The 17,421-nt window shown below is 42.1% G+C and overlaps 1 protein-coding gene across 6 annotated transcripts in view; it reads left to right on the top strand.

The window, feature by feature from the left end:
* ST8SIA5 (ST8 alpha-N-acetyl-neuraminide alpha-2,8-sialyltransferase 5) overlaps positions 1–9,420 on the top strand; it is a 68,745-nt gene extending 59,325 nt beyond the window's left edge. For all 6 annotated transcript variants that reach the window (XM_042028793.1, XM_042028797.1, XM_042028798.1 and 3 more), the window contains 2 exons: positions 1,564–1,656; positions 2,651–9,420. In XM_042028793.1, the coding sequence (XP_041884727.1) occupies positions 1,564–1,656; positions 2,651–3,113 (556 nt within the window). In that variant the 3' untranslated portion in view covers positions 3,114–9,420. The remainder of the gene's footprint in view (positions 1–1,563; positions 1,657–2,650) is intronic.
* Positions 9,421–17,421: the final 8,001 nt, after the last annotated feature.

Genomic DNA, 17,421 nt, shown 5'->3' with positions numbered 1-17,421 from the left:
CATCTACTGGCCAGAGCAGGGCCCTGTGATGAAACGCTGGGTGAATTTAGAGATGGGACTGCTCTCTCGGCAGGGATGAGTTTTTGGGGTCTTATGAAAAAGTACTGTTTGTGCAGATTATACCGTTTTTATAAGGCATTATCACCTTCAACAAATTCAGCCACTCTTAATCCTGGTGGGAATTTCCTGTTCGGAGGTATTGAGGCTGATTATTTGGAAACCTTCTTCAAATACAATCTGATGAGCACAGTGCCCAGTGCTAGGTGGAACTGGGGTTGCCCGGGGACTTGAGTTCCATGATCCAGCAGAGGAAATGGTGCTAGAAATGGCATTGCCTATGAGAAGGATAGCTAAAAACCGTTCTCTGACCTGATAAAGAGGGACTCTCTGGAAGGTGGATGTGAGCTCTTGATCCTGAGAAGGACTTAGAAGGATTTTTGTGCATTCTTCTGCTCCCGAACTTGTTCTCTCTCTTTGACTGAGAAATTATCCTAACAGCTGAACTGTGGTGTTGTGAAAACACTAAGCATCTCTTACCCTAAGTACCATCACAGCTTTCTCCCTGTTTTTGCTCAGCCCTGTTCTTCAGAAATATGGAGAACTTTGGGAATTAGGCACAACAGTATTTTTGAGATGTGGGGATCTTAGGAGAAATGGCTTTTATTGAGGCTTGGAGATCACTTCAAAAAGCTTTCAAAGTGTTTTAAGTGCCTAACTCTAGCTCGAACTGGATGTAAAACCAGTTGCCAGGCCAAATGTTTTACCCCTGAAAACACATGCTGAAGGTTTTTTTCAGCTGGATTTCCTTTGGAAGAAAAGACTGTGGTAGCTTGTGAGTGTGCATTTCAATAACTTCAGCATCTCTTGAGGGATGCTCTAAATTTTGTGAGATGATGTATCTAGGACAAGGCCAAGGTGAATGGAGGCTGGGCAAAGTCAAGGCTTGCAAATCTTACAATATTTCCTCTAATAACTTTGATGTCCTGTGGCGAACCTGTAAAGTCAGAATTCCTGCTATCACACTGTGCTGGTTAGACACTTATAAATGGAAAAGGAAAGGAAGCAGATAGTTTGGGATTAACTAGGTCTGGACTGATTTGTCTCTTGTGGAGCATTTTGCCTAGATTCTCCTGGGTATAAACCAAAACATCTTAAAGGCAATGTTATAGATATATTTTATTAATTATTGAATACCTCTCAGCTACTACTGAGTAAGCCTTTGATTTTAAAGGCTGATTGGCCTTGGAGCTTCATCCCATTTCGCATCCTAAACTGCCAGAGTAAACAGGTAAATTGCTATTAAGGAAGTAAAATGAGCATTGGCTACACCTGCAAAGAGGGGTCATCTCTCACAGGTGAGGGAACAAGAGAGGTCTTCACACAGCCCCCAAGAACTTGTTAGATTATTGTGTAGTTTGGGCATCAACATGTTTTGATACAATTTTAAATTCTCACTCTTTTAGATTTGTTGCTTGGCAGAAATGCTTAAATAAATTCTATATTCTAGTCCCAAAAAAGAGCAAGGAATTTTTTAACTTTCTTACTAATTTCTTTCCTTTATAGATGCAATTTGCCTCCTATATCTGAGAAATACTTCATGGACGTTGGGGTGAAGACAGATGTCGTGACTGTCAATCCCAGTATAATCACTGAGAGGTTATTTCTGTTTTTTTATATTTTCATTTCTCTTGGTTCCCCAAATCTACCTTTAATGTAATTCTGTTACACAGAATTTTTTCCCAAATCCTACTTTAAATCAACAGTAACAATCATATATTTCATTCTAAATTGAAGCTATTCAGTACACAGAATAAGTAACAAGTTGTAGAAATGTGCTAAACACTTAAACCCGCATTTTGATGATAGGAAATGGAAAGTCAATGAGCTAAAATCGAAACAACAGAGCCCTCCTTCCCCTGGAAGTCTTGTGTTCTGCTTGCAAGTCCCAGTCAAATGTCTTAGAAACATTCATGGTGAAAGAAACTGGATCCCAACCTAAATGCTGAAGTCATAGAATCAGAGTCATCAAGGCTGGAAAATTAAGATCATCAAGTAAATAAAGTAACACACATTGTCACATGTTTTAAAGAAATGTCAGTTAAACTTTGTAGCCAGGACTGACTCAGTGATTTTAATTTTAAATTTGTTAATGTCCTAATGGTACCTTGTGGCATGTTTGGGACCATGAGGCTCATTACTGCTTTCCTTTCTTGATGGGGGAATGTATTTCTTTCCTCAAGCAACAAAAATAATTTGTTTGATTTTTGGTTTTCTTTTGAAAGTGCTACTGTTAGACATTTTAAATACTTGCTAGCTTTGGTGTTCATCCCTTATTATACAGCTCTGCACTGCATGGTGCACTACATAGCTTGGAAAAATTACATACTTCTAACAATACCATAAGAAGTGAGATACCAGAAATGCCCACAAGGTTTATCCACTGTTTAAATAAGTTATTCTGAATTTTTTTATCCCCTGAATTTTTACCCTACATTTCATGCTCATGCTGTAGCTACAAATCTAAGTACATTCCCCTCGATAACTAAAACATCAGCTCAATTATCTCTGTGTCAGAAATATTTCAGCAAAACCCCTTCAGGGTTTCTTGCTGGGTCTGGGCTGACCATCACTCACACCCTCTCCCCTTCAGATTCCACAAGCTGGAGAAGTGGAGGAAGCCCTTCTACGACGTGCTCCAGGTGTACGAGAACGCGTCCGTGCTGCTGCCGGCCTTCTACAACACGCGCAACACGGACGTGTCCATCCGGGTCAAATACGTCCTGGACGACTTTGAGTCCCAGCAGGCTGTTTATTACTTCCACCCCCAGTATCTCATCAATGTCTCGCGCTACTGGCTCGGCCAGGGCGTGCGGGCCAAGCGGGTCAGCACCGGGCTGATCCTGGTGACTGCGGCCCTGGAGCTCTGTGAGGAGGTGCACCTCTTCGGCTTCTGGGCCTTCCCCATGAACCCCTCAGGGATTTTTATAACTCACCACTACTATGACAACGTGAAGCCTCGCCCCGGCTTCCACGCGATGCCCTCGGAAATATTCAATTTCCTCCACATGCACAGCAAGGGGATCCTGCGGGTTCACACGGGGACCTGCAGCTGACAGGGACACTGCGAGAGTGGCAGGAGCTCGATGGCCTGTGTAAGGTGTAGGAGGTTTTATTACACCCCGAGATTATGCAATAATTGTTTGATATAAATTCCTCAATGCATTGCGTCCCATAAGATCTAGGATACCAGCATCTTTCCTGCTAGCAGAGTTGGGTCCATAACAGTGTAAGAGAAGCAAAACTCCTGTGCCCCAGGGTACACGCTGTTCTGGAAAGGAAGTCAGATAAGAAGCACATTTACAATAGATTTAGGGATAAATAGAGCACATTAATATAGTTATCATTTCACTATGAAGAAAAGCACCAAACTTTTGAGGAAAAACAGTGGTGGAGAATTTTAGCATAGCCTGTAAGACTTTACATAGGTTTCTCAATCGAGTACCTTGGGGTATTGCCAGATTTTATTGAACACTCTCTTCTCTGGCCTTTAGGTTTTTGAAAATACTCTTTAGCATATAGCTTATTGGGGATATATAACTTAAGATCTTTGTTCTGTAATGTCACAAAGTGTTGATCAAAAACAGCAGATAGATGTGTTAGGAATAAACAAAATCACTTTATGAATTTTTTCAGCCAGGATAGAACAGAACGTTGAACTCCCATTCACAGCAACAGGTAACTGTGTGAATCATGTTGTGATATTGTTTTAGAGATTCTTTCTCCTTCCTTCTTGCATCTTGCATTTCTGTTCTCTTCTGCTGAGTGTGCTTCCTTTCTCCTTGTCTGTGATGCTTTCCTTCTGGCTAACACATGGCAATGTGTGCACTTCCTCCTACAGCCACCATTTCAGCATCACATTGGAGTCCTTGCTGAAGAAAAAAGTTCCTTCACAAGGTTTTCTTGAGATGAAGAGCAAGGGGATTACATAGTTATATTTTACAAGCTGATTTTTTTGGTTCAGCGTAAAATAGAAAAAAACCCTTTCCTTGTTAATTTTTATTAAAGACTTCTCAAAAGTATCTGAATGTTGATTCACTGTTGTGCAGGTCGAGTTAACACTTTCAGGTATCTGTAATAAGTTAATGTCAGGAAATGAAGCTAAAATACAGAGAAGATATTTTGTGGTTTAGATTATGATGCTTATTTTAAAATTATGCATTTGAGATGTCAAATGTCTTAATGTGATGTTTTTGTATATTGAGAATGTTGTTAGGATAGTAAAAGGGCTGGTGGTGTATTCTTTAAATGTCATCACTGTAGCTCTGTCAGGTATGCCAAGCCTAATATTTCACCTGCTACAGCTGGCAAAATCCTGAAGCAGAAAAGATGCCACAGGTGGCTGGAGTTTTTTGCCGTAGTAGGCTGCTGGTGTATGCCCTTTCATACTGGTATGGCTGCATACACACAGGTGAGATTGGCTGTTTCAGCTGTGCTGGCATAGTTAAATTAACAGAGTTTCCCATCTAAATTCTTAGTCTGAAGCACTCGGGCTGTTGCCTCGTCTTGTTTTATGTAGATTACAAGATCTGTGATCAAGGATTTGAAGTTTAAAGTTCTGTATGAGGGGTAATTTTTTGAGGAGGGTGGAGAGGGTTTAAATCCAAATATGGGCTTGAATTTTGATTTTGTAATGCATGAATGCACAAAGCTCCTTTTAAAATCCTCTGTGCTATGCTGAGAGCTGTGCAACTTGCTCACACTACAGATAAAATGATCACAAAGGAAGTGAAGCACGATGGTCACCGTTTTAAAAGTCCCTGCTGGCCAGCATTGACCTGGATGGTATGTGAGAGTGTATTGACTTTACAGTGGACTCCTGAGGTCTGATTGCCTTAGAAGTAACCCATATCCTTGATAAAGTGTCAGAACTCACTTGGGAAAAACCAGCCAGGGGCGGGTGAAGGACCAGTGCTTAAGCTTAATATATTATTTGTGGTGTTGTGTTTTAGGTCTTAGAGTTACACGGCGTGTTATTGAGCACCCCCTCGTATTGTCTACCTGTGAAATAGGCAGCACACTCATGAACCTGTAGGTGAAATGGTTTCCTTGATTCAATATGCAAAAGAGGTCTTTGTCTTTGCTGTGTTCTGTAAATTTGTGTGCAAAGGGCTTTGACAATGAAGTGCTGTGAGGAAAGTGCTATTTAGAGAGCAATGTGACACTGCAGGTTGGCCGTCTCGCTGTGCATTAAGCTTTATGATAACAGTAATGACACTGAAGCTGATACTTAAGAGCCCTTACTCCTTATTCTGCCTGAGTTTGGGACTAGTAGTGACTTCAGGTTTGCTTTGCTGCTGCTGCTCTGCTAAGGTTACCTTCTTTAGTAAGAGATTTTTCTTTACTATGGTGATCGAAGTGAACAAAATCAACTGAAAGGAGTCTGATATGTTGCAAAAGGCACTTCAAAAAAGATGGGAGAGCACTTGAGAAGCATCCATATGTTGATAGAAGTGGTGCAAATCCCTCTTTTTAGTTGCAAGGAATCCTTTTGGACAGACAAAAGGATAAGCAAAACTGTATTTACAGTAAATCTGTAATTACAGGGTCAAAGACATTTCCTTTCCATTGTTTGCTTCATACAAATGAGCAATGTAAATTCATTGTAATAAGTGCAGTTTTACGGTGTTTAGATTTTGACTGCTTATAGACCTATAGCTACTATATTTTTTTAATGATTTTAAGAAGTGTGTGCAGGATGCTTGCACATATGCACCAAAGGCCCAGTCTTGCCACATTTACCTGAATAGAGCCCCCATTCAAGTGGGTGGGTATTTTATTTGTGTAGGGACTGCAGAAATAGGCCCAGACATTTCTGTGAAGGTGTACATAGGTGTACAGTTAGATATAAGGAGTGATTTGCAAGCCAGAAAGATAATTAATGAAATATATATAAAATAGTCCTCGAGGTGAAATGCATGTCACAACATGTTCACTTTCTGATTCATTTTTCAGGTGTTGCTCAAAAAATGATTGCAAAACTATGGCATTTGTCAGAAACGCCATATGCAGAAGGGCTTTTGCAGAAAGAAGGACTCTCCTTGTTTTCTGCCATCATTCTTTTGTGTGCTGAGCATATGAAAATATTCTTTTGACATCAATCAGTTGTCTGAGTTTGGGGCTGTTTTGTTTTCCCTTCTCCCATGAGGTCAAAGCTCCAAATGTCCAATCTTAACCTTTGAACAACGGGATACTTGAGTGATAAGAAGTGACTGCCAGGTGTGCTTGCTGCAAGTAAAAGACGCATGTAGCACGTTGTGCTTTCCCAGAGAAAAGGCTTCAGGCCCCAGAGAAATTCCCCCCACAAAATTCTGATCTGTCCATGAAGAAAGCCTGTCAGCTGTCTGGTACCACATCCTGAGCTTGAGCTGTAATCCCAGCTCTGCTGCCAAGGGTATGAGGCCTGAGACAGGGAGAGAGAAAATGTGGTTTAATCCCCAATTTCTCGTATTATTTAGGAGAATCCCTTAAGAAGTCCCTGACATCTGCATACACTGGCAATGCAAGTTCAGTTGGAAAAACTTAACTAGGATTTCTTTGACTTTATTGTCAGGTCAACAGAGGAGGCTTATGAATCTGCCAGTGCTTTCATCAAAGTGAAGGAAGTATTTAGCTGGAATAGTTTAGCTGATTGCTTTTGATTTATGAAATCCAACTTTGCTGTTGGACAGAATGGCTTCAATGGCGATAGGGCCATTATAATATTTTAGCATATTTCCTGTGATTGCAACAGAGTCGTCAAAGCCAGCTCATGAATTGCAAAAGGGAGAACCATGCCATGACAGCTTGTCCTGCTGCTATCTTGGGGAGGAGAGGCACCGTGCTGAGTAGGTCTGTGGTCTCCTGGAGAAGCAATGTGGAGGGAGTATAGGAGATTGCAAGTACAACACTGCTCCAGAGCCTTTAGTGCTGTGGAATAACATGGCAGAGAAAACAGATGAAGTTTCACAGCTTGCAGCAATCAGGGGTAGCTCCTCCAGCGCTCGAAAAATCTACGCCCTTGCAGGCTTGGCTGATGATGAATTAAAGGTGACTTGGGATGGCTAGATGTAGTAAACGGAAGGAAATCAGCTCCAAGAATAGTCCCCTCTGTGGGTGTTTGGTGATTCAGTGGAAGTGTTGCTCAGGCCTTGGAGGCAGAAGTGCTGGTGGTGACGCAGCTGTGTGGGTGGGCTGCCTGTGCTCAGCCCTCCCTGGCAGCAAGGAGCAATCTCTGCTTCATGTGTGAGGGAAACTGAGGCAGGGAAAACACTGAGACATGGAGAGGTGGGGAATCTGTCCCTTTTGATCTTCAGAGGCCAGGTGGCTTGTCCACTTGTCCACTTGGATAGTGAACATGGAGGGCTCTGAAATGGGCCTTTCCCCCGATCTCACTCACATTTGAGTGTGCAGAGAGCTTTGGGGCTTTTACAAGTATAGGAAGAAGGAAACAGCAAAACTGAACAATTCCTAAAGGGCCAAGTTCCCTGGGAAACTCCGGAGTGAGCTGAGGTTTCATTCAGGAATAAAGAAGTCAGTATTTATGCTTAGGGCCTTTTCCAAAACCCAGTGAAGCATGTGGAAGTTTTGGTGTGCTCCAGAAACAGGCCCTAATCATGGGCAAGAAGAGCAGCCTCTTATTTTCCCCTCACTTGGTTTCAGATACACTGTTTAACATGCTTTAGATACAGTGCAGTAGCAATACCATGTTTTTAATGGTGTGAGTAAAGGACAAGCTTCTCTGGAAGCAGAAGAGTTGTGACTGTCACTCTCCCTTACAGATTTCATCAAATCATCCTTTCAAAATCATCTATGCAAAGCATTTCATCGTGGTAGTGTAAATCATACATGAGCACTCTGTACCTGGCAGTATGTATGTGAACCACAGGCCTCAGGAAAAGAGGGTTTTTTTCTGCTTGCTTTATAGTACCAGCGTGGAATTTGTTAGTGATATGAATGTGTCCAAGGTAGGATGCAGCCCACTACCTTTAAAGCCACCACAACATTCACATTTGGGTTCAGTAGAAAGAGAATTCAGGCCTTACGTCAGTGCTTGTAAGTCAAGCCAATAACCTGCATCTCCCAAAAAACCCTCCCAGGCTATTACCATTTTGTGTCTTGTTATCATCCTGTCTAATGTGGGTGAGCCTGCTGGGCATCCTTGCGTTGTCTGCATGGTATTCAAAATAAAAAAAAAAAAAAATTAAAAAAAACCAGAATTCTATTCAAAATTGTACTTAAGTACTTTTTAAAATAAACTTAAGGGAAATCCAAATGTACAGGAGGCATCAGGTTGAGGAAGCCTGTGTCCCAGGCTGTCAGCACCTCCAGTGCTCCCCAAAATTCTGAGCATCCAAGAAACATCGGAAATGAGGGACTGGGCTGTAGTGGGAAGCTTAAAGAAAGACAGATCTGCCTCAGTGCTTCAAGAATTGAAAGATGTAAATATGTTACCAACATGTCTGACTTGCTATTTAGAAGCCATAGATGTTCTCAGTGTTTGATCTTTGGGTAAGCTGATGTACATTTTTAACTGTATTAATCACTGTAAAATGTGTTAGCATGTAAAACGGTGACAAATTAAGCCAGAAAAATCAGATACTCTGTTGGCTGGTTCTCAAGATGTTTATTGTACCTGAAGCTGTCTGACGGACCAAGACACTGAAGTATCTCCAGTGCTCCATACGGCTTGTGAAGACTGGTTATTGCCTTCTTAGCAGTGTGGAACAGGCAGAATTAATCCCTATTTGTTAACCTTGTGTTGGCCAAGGCATATGCACTTATGTGTGCCTGAGAGCCTGCCCCCTTAGAGATGATGAAAGGATGAAAATTCCCTTCTCTGTGACAGGACAAAAATCTGGTGATTTTTGCTTCATTTCTGGGCCCTCCTTGTTGTCAGCCATGAGGTCCCTGATCAAATCTCTGCATTGAGCCCACGTAAATTGTATTGAACAGCTGCTGCCTGTTAAAAATACCCCTGGTTTTCACCTGGTGGGAAAAAAAATGCTTAGTTTGGGAAAACTGGGGTAAAACTTTGTGTCTTCATTTTAGGGCAGCTTGGGCTATGACAAAAAAAAGCTGGTTCATGTTTGTTTTTTCTGTAAGGCGGTGTCAGTGGGGGTGGAGAAATCCATGCAGAGTCATGTTGGTTTTATGATTATGTTAATCTCTTGTGTCCTTTGACTGACCTTTCTTTTGTCAACCTTACACCCTGTAATTTTGGCTTATTATTGTTTCTGTAGCTGTACTATGGTTGTGATAGAAAGCCTATCAATTGCTGTAAGCCATAACTAGAACAGTAATCAGGGTATTTTTTTTTTGTCTGTGTCACTGTGTTTGAAAGATGATTAAATTCTATTGAATAAACAAACCACTTTAACAGTTTTCTGGGAAAAGCAATCTTTGGACCACTTATTGTGCCTTCAAACTGATTTTGTATTTTCTGTTGTTCTGTGTCTCTGAACAGGAGTAGTTGAAAGCTCAGCTGGTAGAAATCGGTTCACAAAACTAGAGAATGCCACTGTGGAATTATACGATGATATAGTATCATTTATAGATATATAAAAATATATTTAAGGTTATGCAATGATAGAAATTGAGAATTTGGTATTTTGATCACTGAATATCCAGTATATATTCTGGATTGTTGTCTGTAAAATATCTAGGCACAGTAAAGTAATTTATTACTGGAAGTAGTAATCTATGCACAGACAGCCTTTGAAAAGCCTTTGCAATCCCTGGGATTTGCCTACTTACACCTTCCTAACAGCTCTGTTCTTTACTGTTTTCATCCTTCATATAAAATCATCTTCTTTGGAGCTGGTCTGTCTTATTCAGCCTCAGTCTTTGAAGCTTACACTTCCATCAGTACTCTGAGAGAATTAAAAGATAGATGTGAAAATATTTGTGGTAATATATGATAGCAGATGGAACAACCATCTATTTTTTGAGACTGGGTATTTTCCCAATTGCCATTCTATTGTTCCTAGATTATAAACTGAAATAGGAGTAGGTAACAGAAATAATACAATCTGAGTATTAGTGCTGGTATAAGGAAAATGTAAATGACTTTCAAGATGCAGAGCCATGGTAAATGCTGGAGGAATCAGCCCTCATTCTTGCTGACATTAAAACTGATGGATGTACTTCCTTCCCCCAGATGCTTGTGATTATTGTTAGTGATTATTCAATCAAGGAGAGGAAGCATGTGGAGAGGGAAAAATGAATAGACAAATTGACACTGGATGATATAATTTCTGTCTATCACACTGCAAATTGCTCGGCTAAGCAAGCAATCAGAGAATGGTTAATTTCCTAAAGCCTGCAGCATCCGTCATTTTCCTCAGTGGCATTTGCAGCCTTGGCTCCGAGAAAGTCTCCATAAAAAGCTGTAGTGAATTACAGAGATGTTTCACCACAGTCTGACAGTGCCCAGAAGTGGGCGCTTAGGGAAACAGCAGAAGAAATAGGGGAAATAATAAACGGCCCTTCTGCTGGTATTCCCTCAGACAAGCATTGACAGCTTGTATTTTTTGCCTCGGCAATGCTGAGTGGTACTGAGTGTCAGATTTCAGCTCTGTGATCATGATGAAGTGGTTCCTTCTGCTTTTATGAGCTCCCAAGGGCTCCCAGCAAGATGTGTTTGGGTTCTGGGCCCTGCCAGACGGAGCCAGGGCAGGTACTGACCTCTCTTCTCCCAGCACAGGCAGGGAGCACCTCTTGGAACGAAAAGTTTTACAAATCTCTATTTAATTTTCTGCTTTCTTTTTTTTTTTTCCCTAGCACTGCTAGCCCAAATCTACTCCTGGGTGGTGAAGTGCTAGCAGTGACTTAATTTTATCACTTAGTTGTTTTCTCACTCTACATCTTCAGTCATCTTTTGGTCATCCCAATGGATCTGGCTAGAGGAATAAACATTGAAATCCATGAAGAAATTATTGTCCATCACAGAAGAGATTAAATACTACATTAAGTGTGTATAAAGTGCTGCCACAGGCACCTTTTTAGGTGGGGAAGATGCTGGTTACAAGGATGTCAGTGCTAAAGCTGCTGATGGGGAGGATTCCAGGTCCCACTCACTTTTTTCTAAACCTTAAAACTTTTTATTTAGCAAGTTCATATTTTAGCCCAGAGCTGGGAGCATGAGCATTGTGTTGAAGGTGAATATAGACCTCTGCAGGCCTCAGAGACAATAACAGAACCTCTGGATTGTACGGAGGTCCTTGCTGTTGAGGTAGCTGGTCCTGCAGGGGAAGGACAAGGGAGTCTTGGAATTCCACTGAATTCCTGGGACTCATTTCTGCCTTTTGAGACCACCAGACATGCTGCTAAATTAAGGGCCTTCCAGATACAAGGTGTGCTGCCAGGCCTGAGAGGGCATGCCAGAATTCATCAACTAAAATCAGCTTTCACTGGGTTTTGTTGCATCTTTAGAAATAATAAGGGCTAAAATCCACTGCTTTCCCTTCATGGGGCATCTTTTGTTTATTTTTGCAAGGAATAGATTTAGTCAGCTGGACTAACAGCCAGGACTGCCACACAGCCAGTTTTAGCAGTCCTTCCGCCTTGCTGGGCTGAGAGTCAGATTTTGGAGAGTGAAGTTCATCCTTCCCGCAGATGAGGTGAGTGAAATGCCATTGGGGTGTCTGAGCTGATGTCTGGAGCCTCATGAGAGCATTTTTGTTTGCTCAGTGGCACTTGGCAAAGCTGTGGGCTACACTCAGGTCAGGCAGGCAAATGCCTTTCAGGTAGTGGAGGTTAGTCTTGGTGACATCCATGTTCCTAATCACGTTATTTCCCTTGAGAAGTGCTGAGGCACTGAGGGAGCCTGATAATTTTGCAAATAATTTGCCGTCTTTCCTGCTCAACACAGACACCATCAGGTGATAAAATGAAATACTGAGTCCCTAATGCCCTGCTCATTGGGGTTTCCATGAGCATGTGGTGCAGGATGATAAATATGGAATAGGTGTCCCTTCCACCTGAAAGGATTAATGAAATTTTTGACTTCCCATATAGGTGTTTCATGAAGTACTCTGTACTCAGAATGGGTTTTTGGGGGTTTTTTGTTTGGGATCTGTCTCTCCAATCACATCTTTAATAAATCTCTCACAGACTTTCCTTCATGTGGCAACACTGGGGAAGGGTTTGCAATAGTGGTGAATTTCATTTTCTCCTTATGTGGAAACTGATTGAATAGGCTCTGTGGATGGTGGTGAGAATGAGAATTAACCACCTCCAGATATTTGTCTTTGTCCTTTATGGACAATCAGTTGCTTGTGCAGAACTAGTGAGGCCAGGTGGCTCGACATGTACGTGCCCCTTTCTCTGGCTGAGATTTGGGTGTGCAGCCACAACCCCCTGAAGGGAGTATAGGATCATAGAATAATGACTGCTGGAAAGGACCTTTAAAATCATCAATTCCTGCCATCAACCCAGCATCGCCATTATGTTCACCACTAACCATGCCCTCAAGTATCATGTGCACACATTTTTAGAACATCTCCAGGCATGGTGACTCCACCACTTCCCTAGATGCTCTGTTCTGATGCTTTACAACCCTTCCCATGAAAAATTTTTTGATAGTACCTAATTTAAACATCTAAATATCTTAGTGCAGGTTGCTATGTTCACCACCTCATTTTTCCTGTTCCAGTGGGATGAGTCTCACTGCTCCTCCTGCCATTTTCTGGGAATTTTGTTTGCATTCTCGAGAAGGTAATACTGATGTGGTTCTGCCAGAGGACATTACTCCAGAAAACTTTTGGTCTGCAGCAATCTCAAGTCTGCTATTTATGGCCTGAGGGAATCTTTCTGCTTCCTTTTCTTCCCAGAAGCAGAGGGAGACAGGAGGAAGCAGGCTCTGCACGTCACCCTGCGCCACTCTCAGACCAGCCCCGGGACCAGGCTTGGTCTGACCTTCTGCAGAAGATGTATTTTTCATGTATTTCTCTTTCTCCTTAGCACTCATGGTTTCATGGCCCTTTGGTCTTTCTCGCCTTGAGACCTTATACAGTGAGTTGTATGGAGCAAGGCAGGTGTTGGGAATGGAGGGGTATCCCTGGATTTTCCATTCTTACGGGAGCAGAGAGGTCGTGGTGCCCTCTCATTGCTTCAGGATCTGCTGTGGCAGCAGTACATGAACCAGTGCTGTATTTGGTGGTAAATATAATGGAATCATGGAATAGGTTGGGTTGGAAGGGGCCTAAAGCTCCTCCAGTCCCACCCCCTGCCATGGGCAGGGACACCTTCCACTAGCCCAGGTTGCTCCAAGCCCTGGTCCAACACTGCCAAGGATCCAGGGGCAGCCACAGCTTCTCTGGGCACTCTGTGCCAGGGCCTCACCACCCTCACAGGGAGGAATTTCTTCCCAATATCCCACATAACCCTGCTCTCCGGCAGTTTAAGACTAGCCCTCTGCCTTGGCTGAAATTTAGCCCAAGAATTGGAAGGTGAAAAGGCAGGACTGACAGACACTCACAGGGCACTCACAGAACCTGTTCTGCAAGAAGTCCTGTCAACAAGCACTATTTACTCCAAATATTAAACCCAAATAGATTTGCAGACATTTTACCAGGCTGGTGCTAAACTTTGTCACAGAGAAGAGGCTGATAAGACACGTACAAATGCAATTCTGTCATTCTCCGAAGAAAGTGGCGTGTATTTGCATCTTTATAAGCTCTTATCATTAAATGTTTTGGGTGGGTTTTCAACCAGCTCGCCAGATGCTGACTGTCCTCAGCAGGGTCTTTAATGCACTGAGCTCTCACCAGCTGTGTGTCTTTATGGCACAGATAATTTCCATCTCCTGTACTGAGTATTTTTGGCCACCCCTAGCGTAAAGTTTTGCTAAGTATTGCTAAGCTATTGCTTGAAAAAAGTATTTTTATGATTAGAAAACTTTGTAGCTGCAAGAGCAAAAGACTTGATTTCTGGGGATTAATTGACCTTTATCTCAACAACTTTTTCATTTTTATTAGCCTTTTGGTTTTTAATTCTATACCCACAACAAGCAGGAAAAAACAAACAAGATGCATTCACTGGGCAATGAAATATGATATTAAAATAGTTTGGGCCTGCCTCCTTATCCTAAGCAAGATTATTTTTATTAAAAGCTATTGTTTTCTGTTACATAATTTTATAGCATGATCATGGCTATTTAAAGGAGCTTGCTGTGAAGGACAGCTCTCTGTAATCCATCCATAAATCACACACACTTGGATGGGTCTGGTTGAGTTGTTAGCCTTGACTGCCTCTGTTTAGGCCCAATCATAGGCTTTGCACAAGAAAACCAAATGTAGCTCACCTCAGAGCGTCATGTTCCATCATTTTTGAGTGAAAAATGAACTTTCTGCCAAGTGGATAGCTCAGCCTGGCTTTTTCCAAAGCCGATGTCAAGATCTTGCTTGTTGAACATCTGAGGCACAACCCCAACATGAGAAGACTGTGGCAAATGCAGGGGTGAGAACTTGTCCCTTTGACCACTGATTTCCAACAGCCTGAGGAGCACTAATGAACCCAGCTGTGTGTTGTTCACATTCTCCATTTACAGATGGAAAAGCAGAGACAGGCCTCCTGCAGCAAATTCAAAGCAACAATTCTTAGTGTGAGATGAGTCTCTCCTAACTTCAGGCATGTCCAGTGTAGGGTCAACATGTGACTCCTTGCCAAGGCTCTGTTTAGTAGAAATACGCCCCAGATTTATCAGTTTAGGCCAGGTATTGGTTTTGATCCCTACAAAAGCCATCAGCCTGATTGCAGTTTTCCTGATCATCGTCCTACCTTTGTTCTCCCTCCTCTGCACCAGCCTGGAGGCACCAGAGCTAAACAGAGATATCATCCCATACCTTTCCAGGGCCAAAACTGGGCTTTGTTCTCCCTGAAAGACGAACTCATGCCCTTATAGAGATCTGTTTAAAAAAAAAATAAAATTGGGCTGACCCTAAGCTTGGAGCTCCCTGCTGATTTGCAAAGCTCCAGGAAGAGTGAACATCCAGCTGATCTGTAAGGCTGTAATTTAGGAAGGGCATTCATCCCCACGGAGCCAGCTTGTGTTGCAGAGCACTTTGTGCTCATGATATGGGCCCTGATATTGGGACGTAATTGCTTTTCTAATATCCATGTATTATTTACACCATGCTACTGTTGCAAACTCCTTCTGACTCCAACTCTGTTGTTGCTGTAATGTATTTATTGGAGCAATGCAAGGTCAGGCTAACCTCCACTGCTTGTCTGTAAATGACCCAACAGAAACCAATAGTTTTAGTGCTGGAACACCAGTGTAAATGAGACACAAATCAGGACCCTGGAGTATTAATTTACTTTATTGTCATATCTTTGTAGATGGTTATTAAGTGCTTAACTATTAACTATTAATGTTACTGCTTTATTTATTACACAGAGATATGTCTTAAGTGTTTCCTGGGTCTCTTTTCCGGAGAAGGGCTTCAAGGGAAAACAGATGAAGACAGGCACATCAAAGATGATTGGATCAACAATGAGTGGGATGACATTAGTCTTCAAATCCTAACTAGAGGTGGTTAATATCTTTGCAAACCACAGTCCAGTAATCAAAATATACATAAACATGATGCTGCAGAAAATATTTCAGATTACTCTGATTTTCTTCAATGTGAAATTACAGACTAGAGTGGGCTGAGGGGAGTGTGAGGGCTTCATTGTCTTAAAATCTAACTCAAAATATCAATGTAGTCAGCTCTGTCATGCAAAGAACAGCACAGGGAAGTGTCGTGCAGAGACATTCCCAGACACAGCTTATAATTACCACTGTTCATATTTGAGGTGATAATGTCCCTGCTCACCACCTACTCATTTCTTTCCTTGCTCTGAGCATGTTGTCCCTGCCTTTATCTTCCCAACGACACATTCTTCACAGTTCCACATCTCCACCTGCGCTTATCATGGAGCCCTCATGCACCCAAGGACAATTGCCTCTATCACCATTTGAAGGTCTGATTATGGCTTGAGCTCACTGATGCTCGTGTGGGATGGAACCTGCTCAAAACCCCCCAAATTCTGGCTGTGTGAGATAGTTTGGGATGCCAGAACCCTCTCACAGCACTTGTGTGCCCATCACTGTGATGCTGGGCCACCTATCCTGGCTTTGCAGGATGGTTCCCCATGCTCATTCCCTCACAACCATGAAGAAAGTCTGGCTTTAATAGCAAAATGCCTCAGAAATCATCCCCAGGCCACTCAGCTGTGATGGGTTTTGTGTAAATGAGGTACAGTTGCTCTGCTCTTTGCTGAATTCCTCAGCTCAAGTTGACAACGATCTCACTCCTTCTGTGATGGAACCTCCCCACATCCTCTTCACTCCACCAGTACCTCTGCCTGGTTTGACCAAGGGTAGTCTGCATGTTTTTCCATTTTTCTGTCTTTTGGGGGAGTTTTCTCTGGTGTTGAATATATATCCAGGAGACGTATCTGATGCCAGATCGAAGAGATGCTAAGCAAACAACATGAAAAAATACAAAAATTTCACAAGCACAGATTTTATTATTTTATGAGAATATTAATGCAATACCTGAGCAGTAGTTTTTCCTCTCATTATCACAGTCAATGAGACTGACAAGAAAACCACCAAAAAAAAGCAAAACATCCCAATCCAGCCCAATGGACAGCTGCCAGATAGGAAATCCAGGATGTGAAAGATGAGGTGGGCAGGCTGGCACTGGTCTCACGTGCTTGGAGCTGCTCCATATGCTTGGAGCATATCTGCATCTCAAGGAGTGAAAAGACCTCTTCCTTCATATTGATTATTCCTGTGTTCTGGTTTTTTTTAAATTAAGTCCACATCTTTCACACACGCTGGGTTTCTATTTGATAAGCTCTGGCTCATTTACTCGCCTTTCAGCAAACCCCCTTGTCTCCTCTCCCCTGCCCAACACTTGAATCAGCCCACACCTTCTTTAGCTGATTAAGCTATTTTCCACTTCACAGCTTATTTGATAACAGACTAACTTGCAAATACATGAGAGCTGGCGCATTTTCGTTTCTTTAAAAAATAGTTAGTAATCAGAGAAAGAATTTATGTTAGTGCTGTCTGTTTCCAAAATCTACTTTACAATATCTCTTATTATTTAATGACTCCAAAGTCTGACTCCGACTGACTATTTCAGCAGGTCTCCCATTACTCTCTTAAAACAGTATTTGTTTTGGAAATAATAAGCTTTGAATTTTTGACGCCAAATGTCTCAATACTTTGTTCCTTAAGCCCTTTGAAGCAGTTGAGTTCACTAATCAGCTCCAGTATTTGTTTCAAAGTCCTTCTGAATTTACAAAAGCAAATAAAGCAAAGACCACTTCAATATGTGCTCACCTAAACACAGGCACAGAGAACGGGGGCAGGTGAACTGAAATGGG

Source organism: Corvus kubaryi, unplaced genomic scaffold (genome assembly GCF_017639235.1).
Source record: "Corvus kubaryi isolate FWS band 111438036 unplaced genomic scaffold, C.kubaryi_AGA036_p1.0 37308, whole genome shotgun sequence".
Lineage (NCBI taxonomy): Eukaryota > Metazoa > Chordata > Aves > Passeriformes > Corvidae > Corvus > Corvus kubaryi.
Note: the sequence above shows the minus strand (reverse complement) of the source record. Positions and strands in the feature narration are given on the sequence as shown.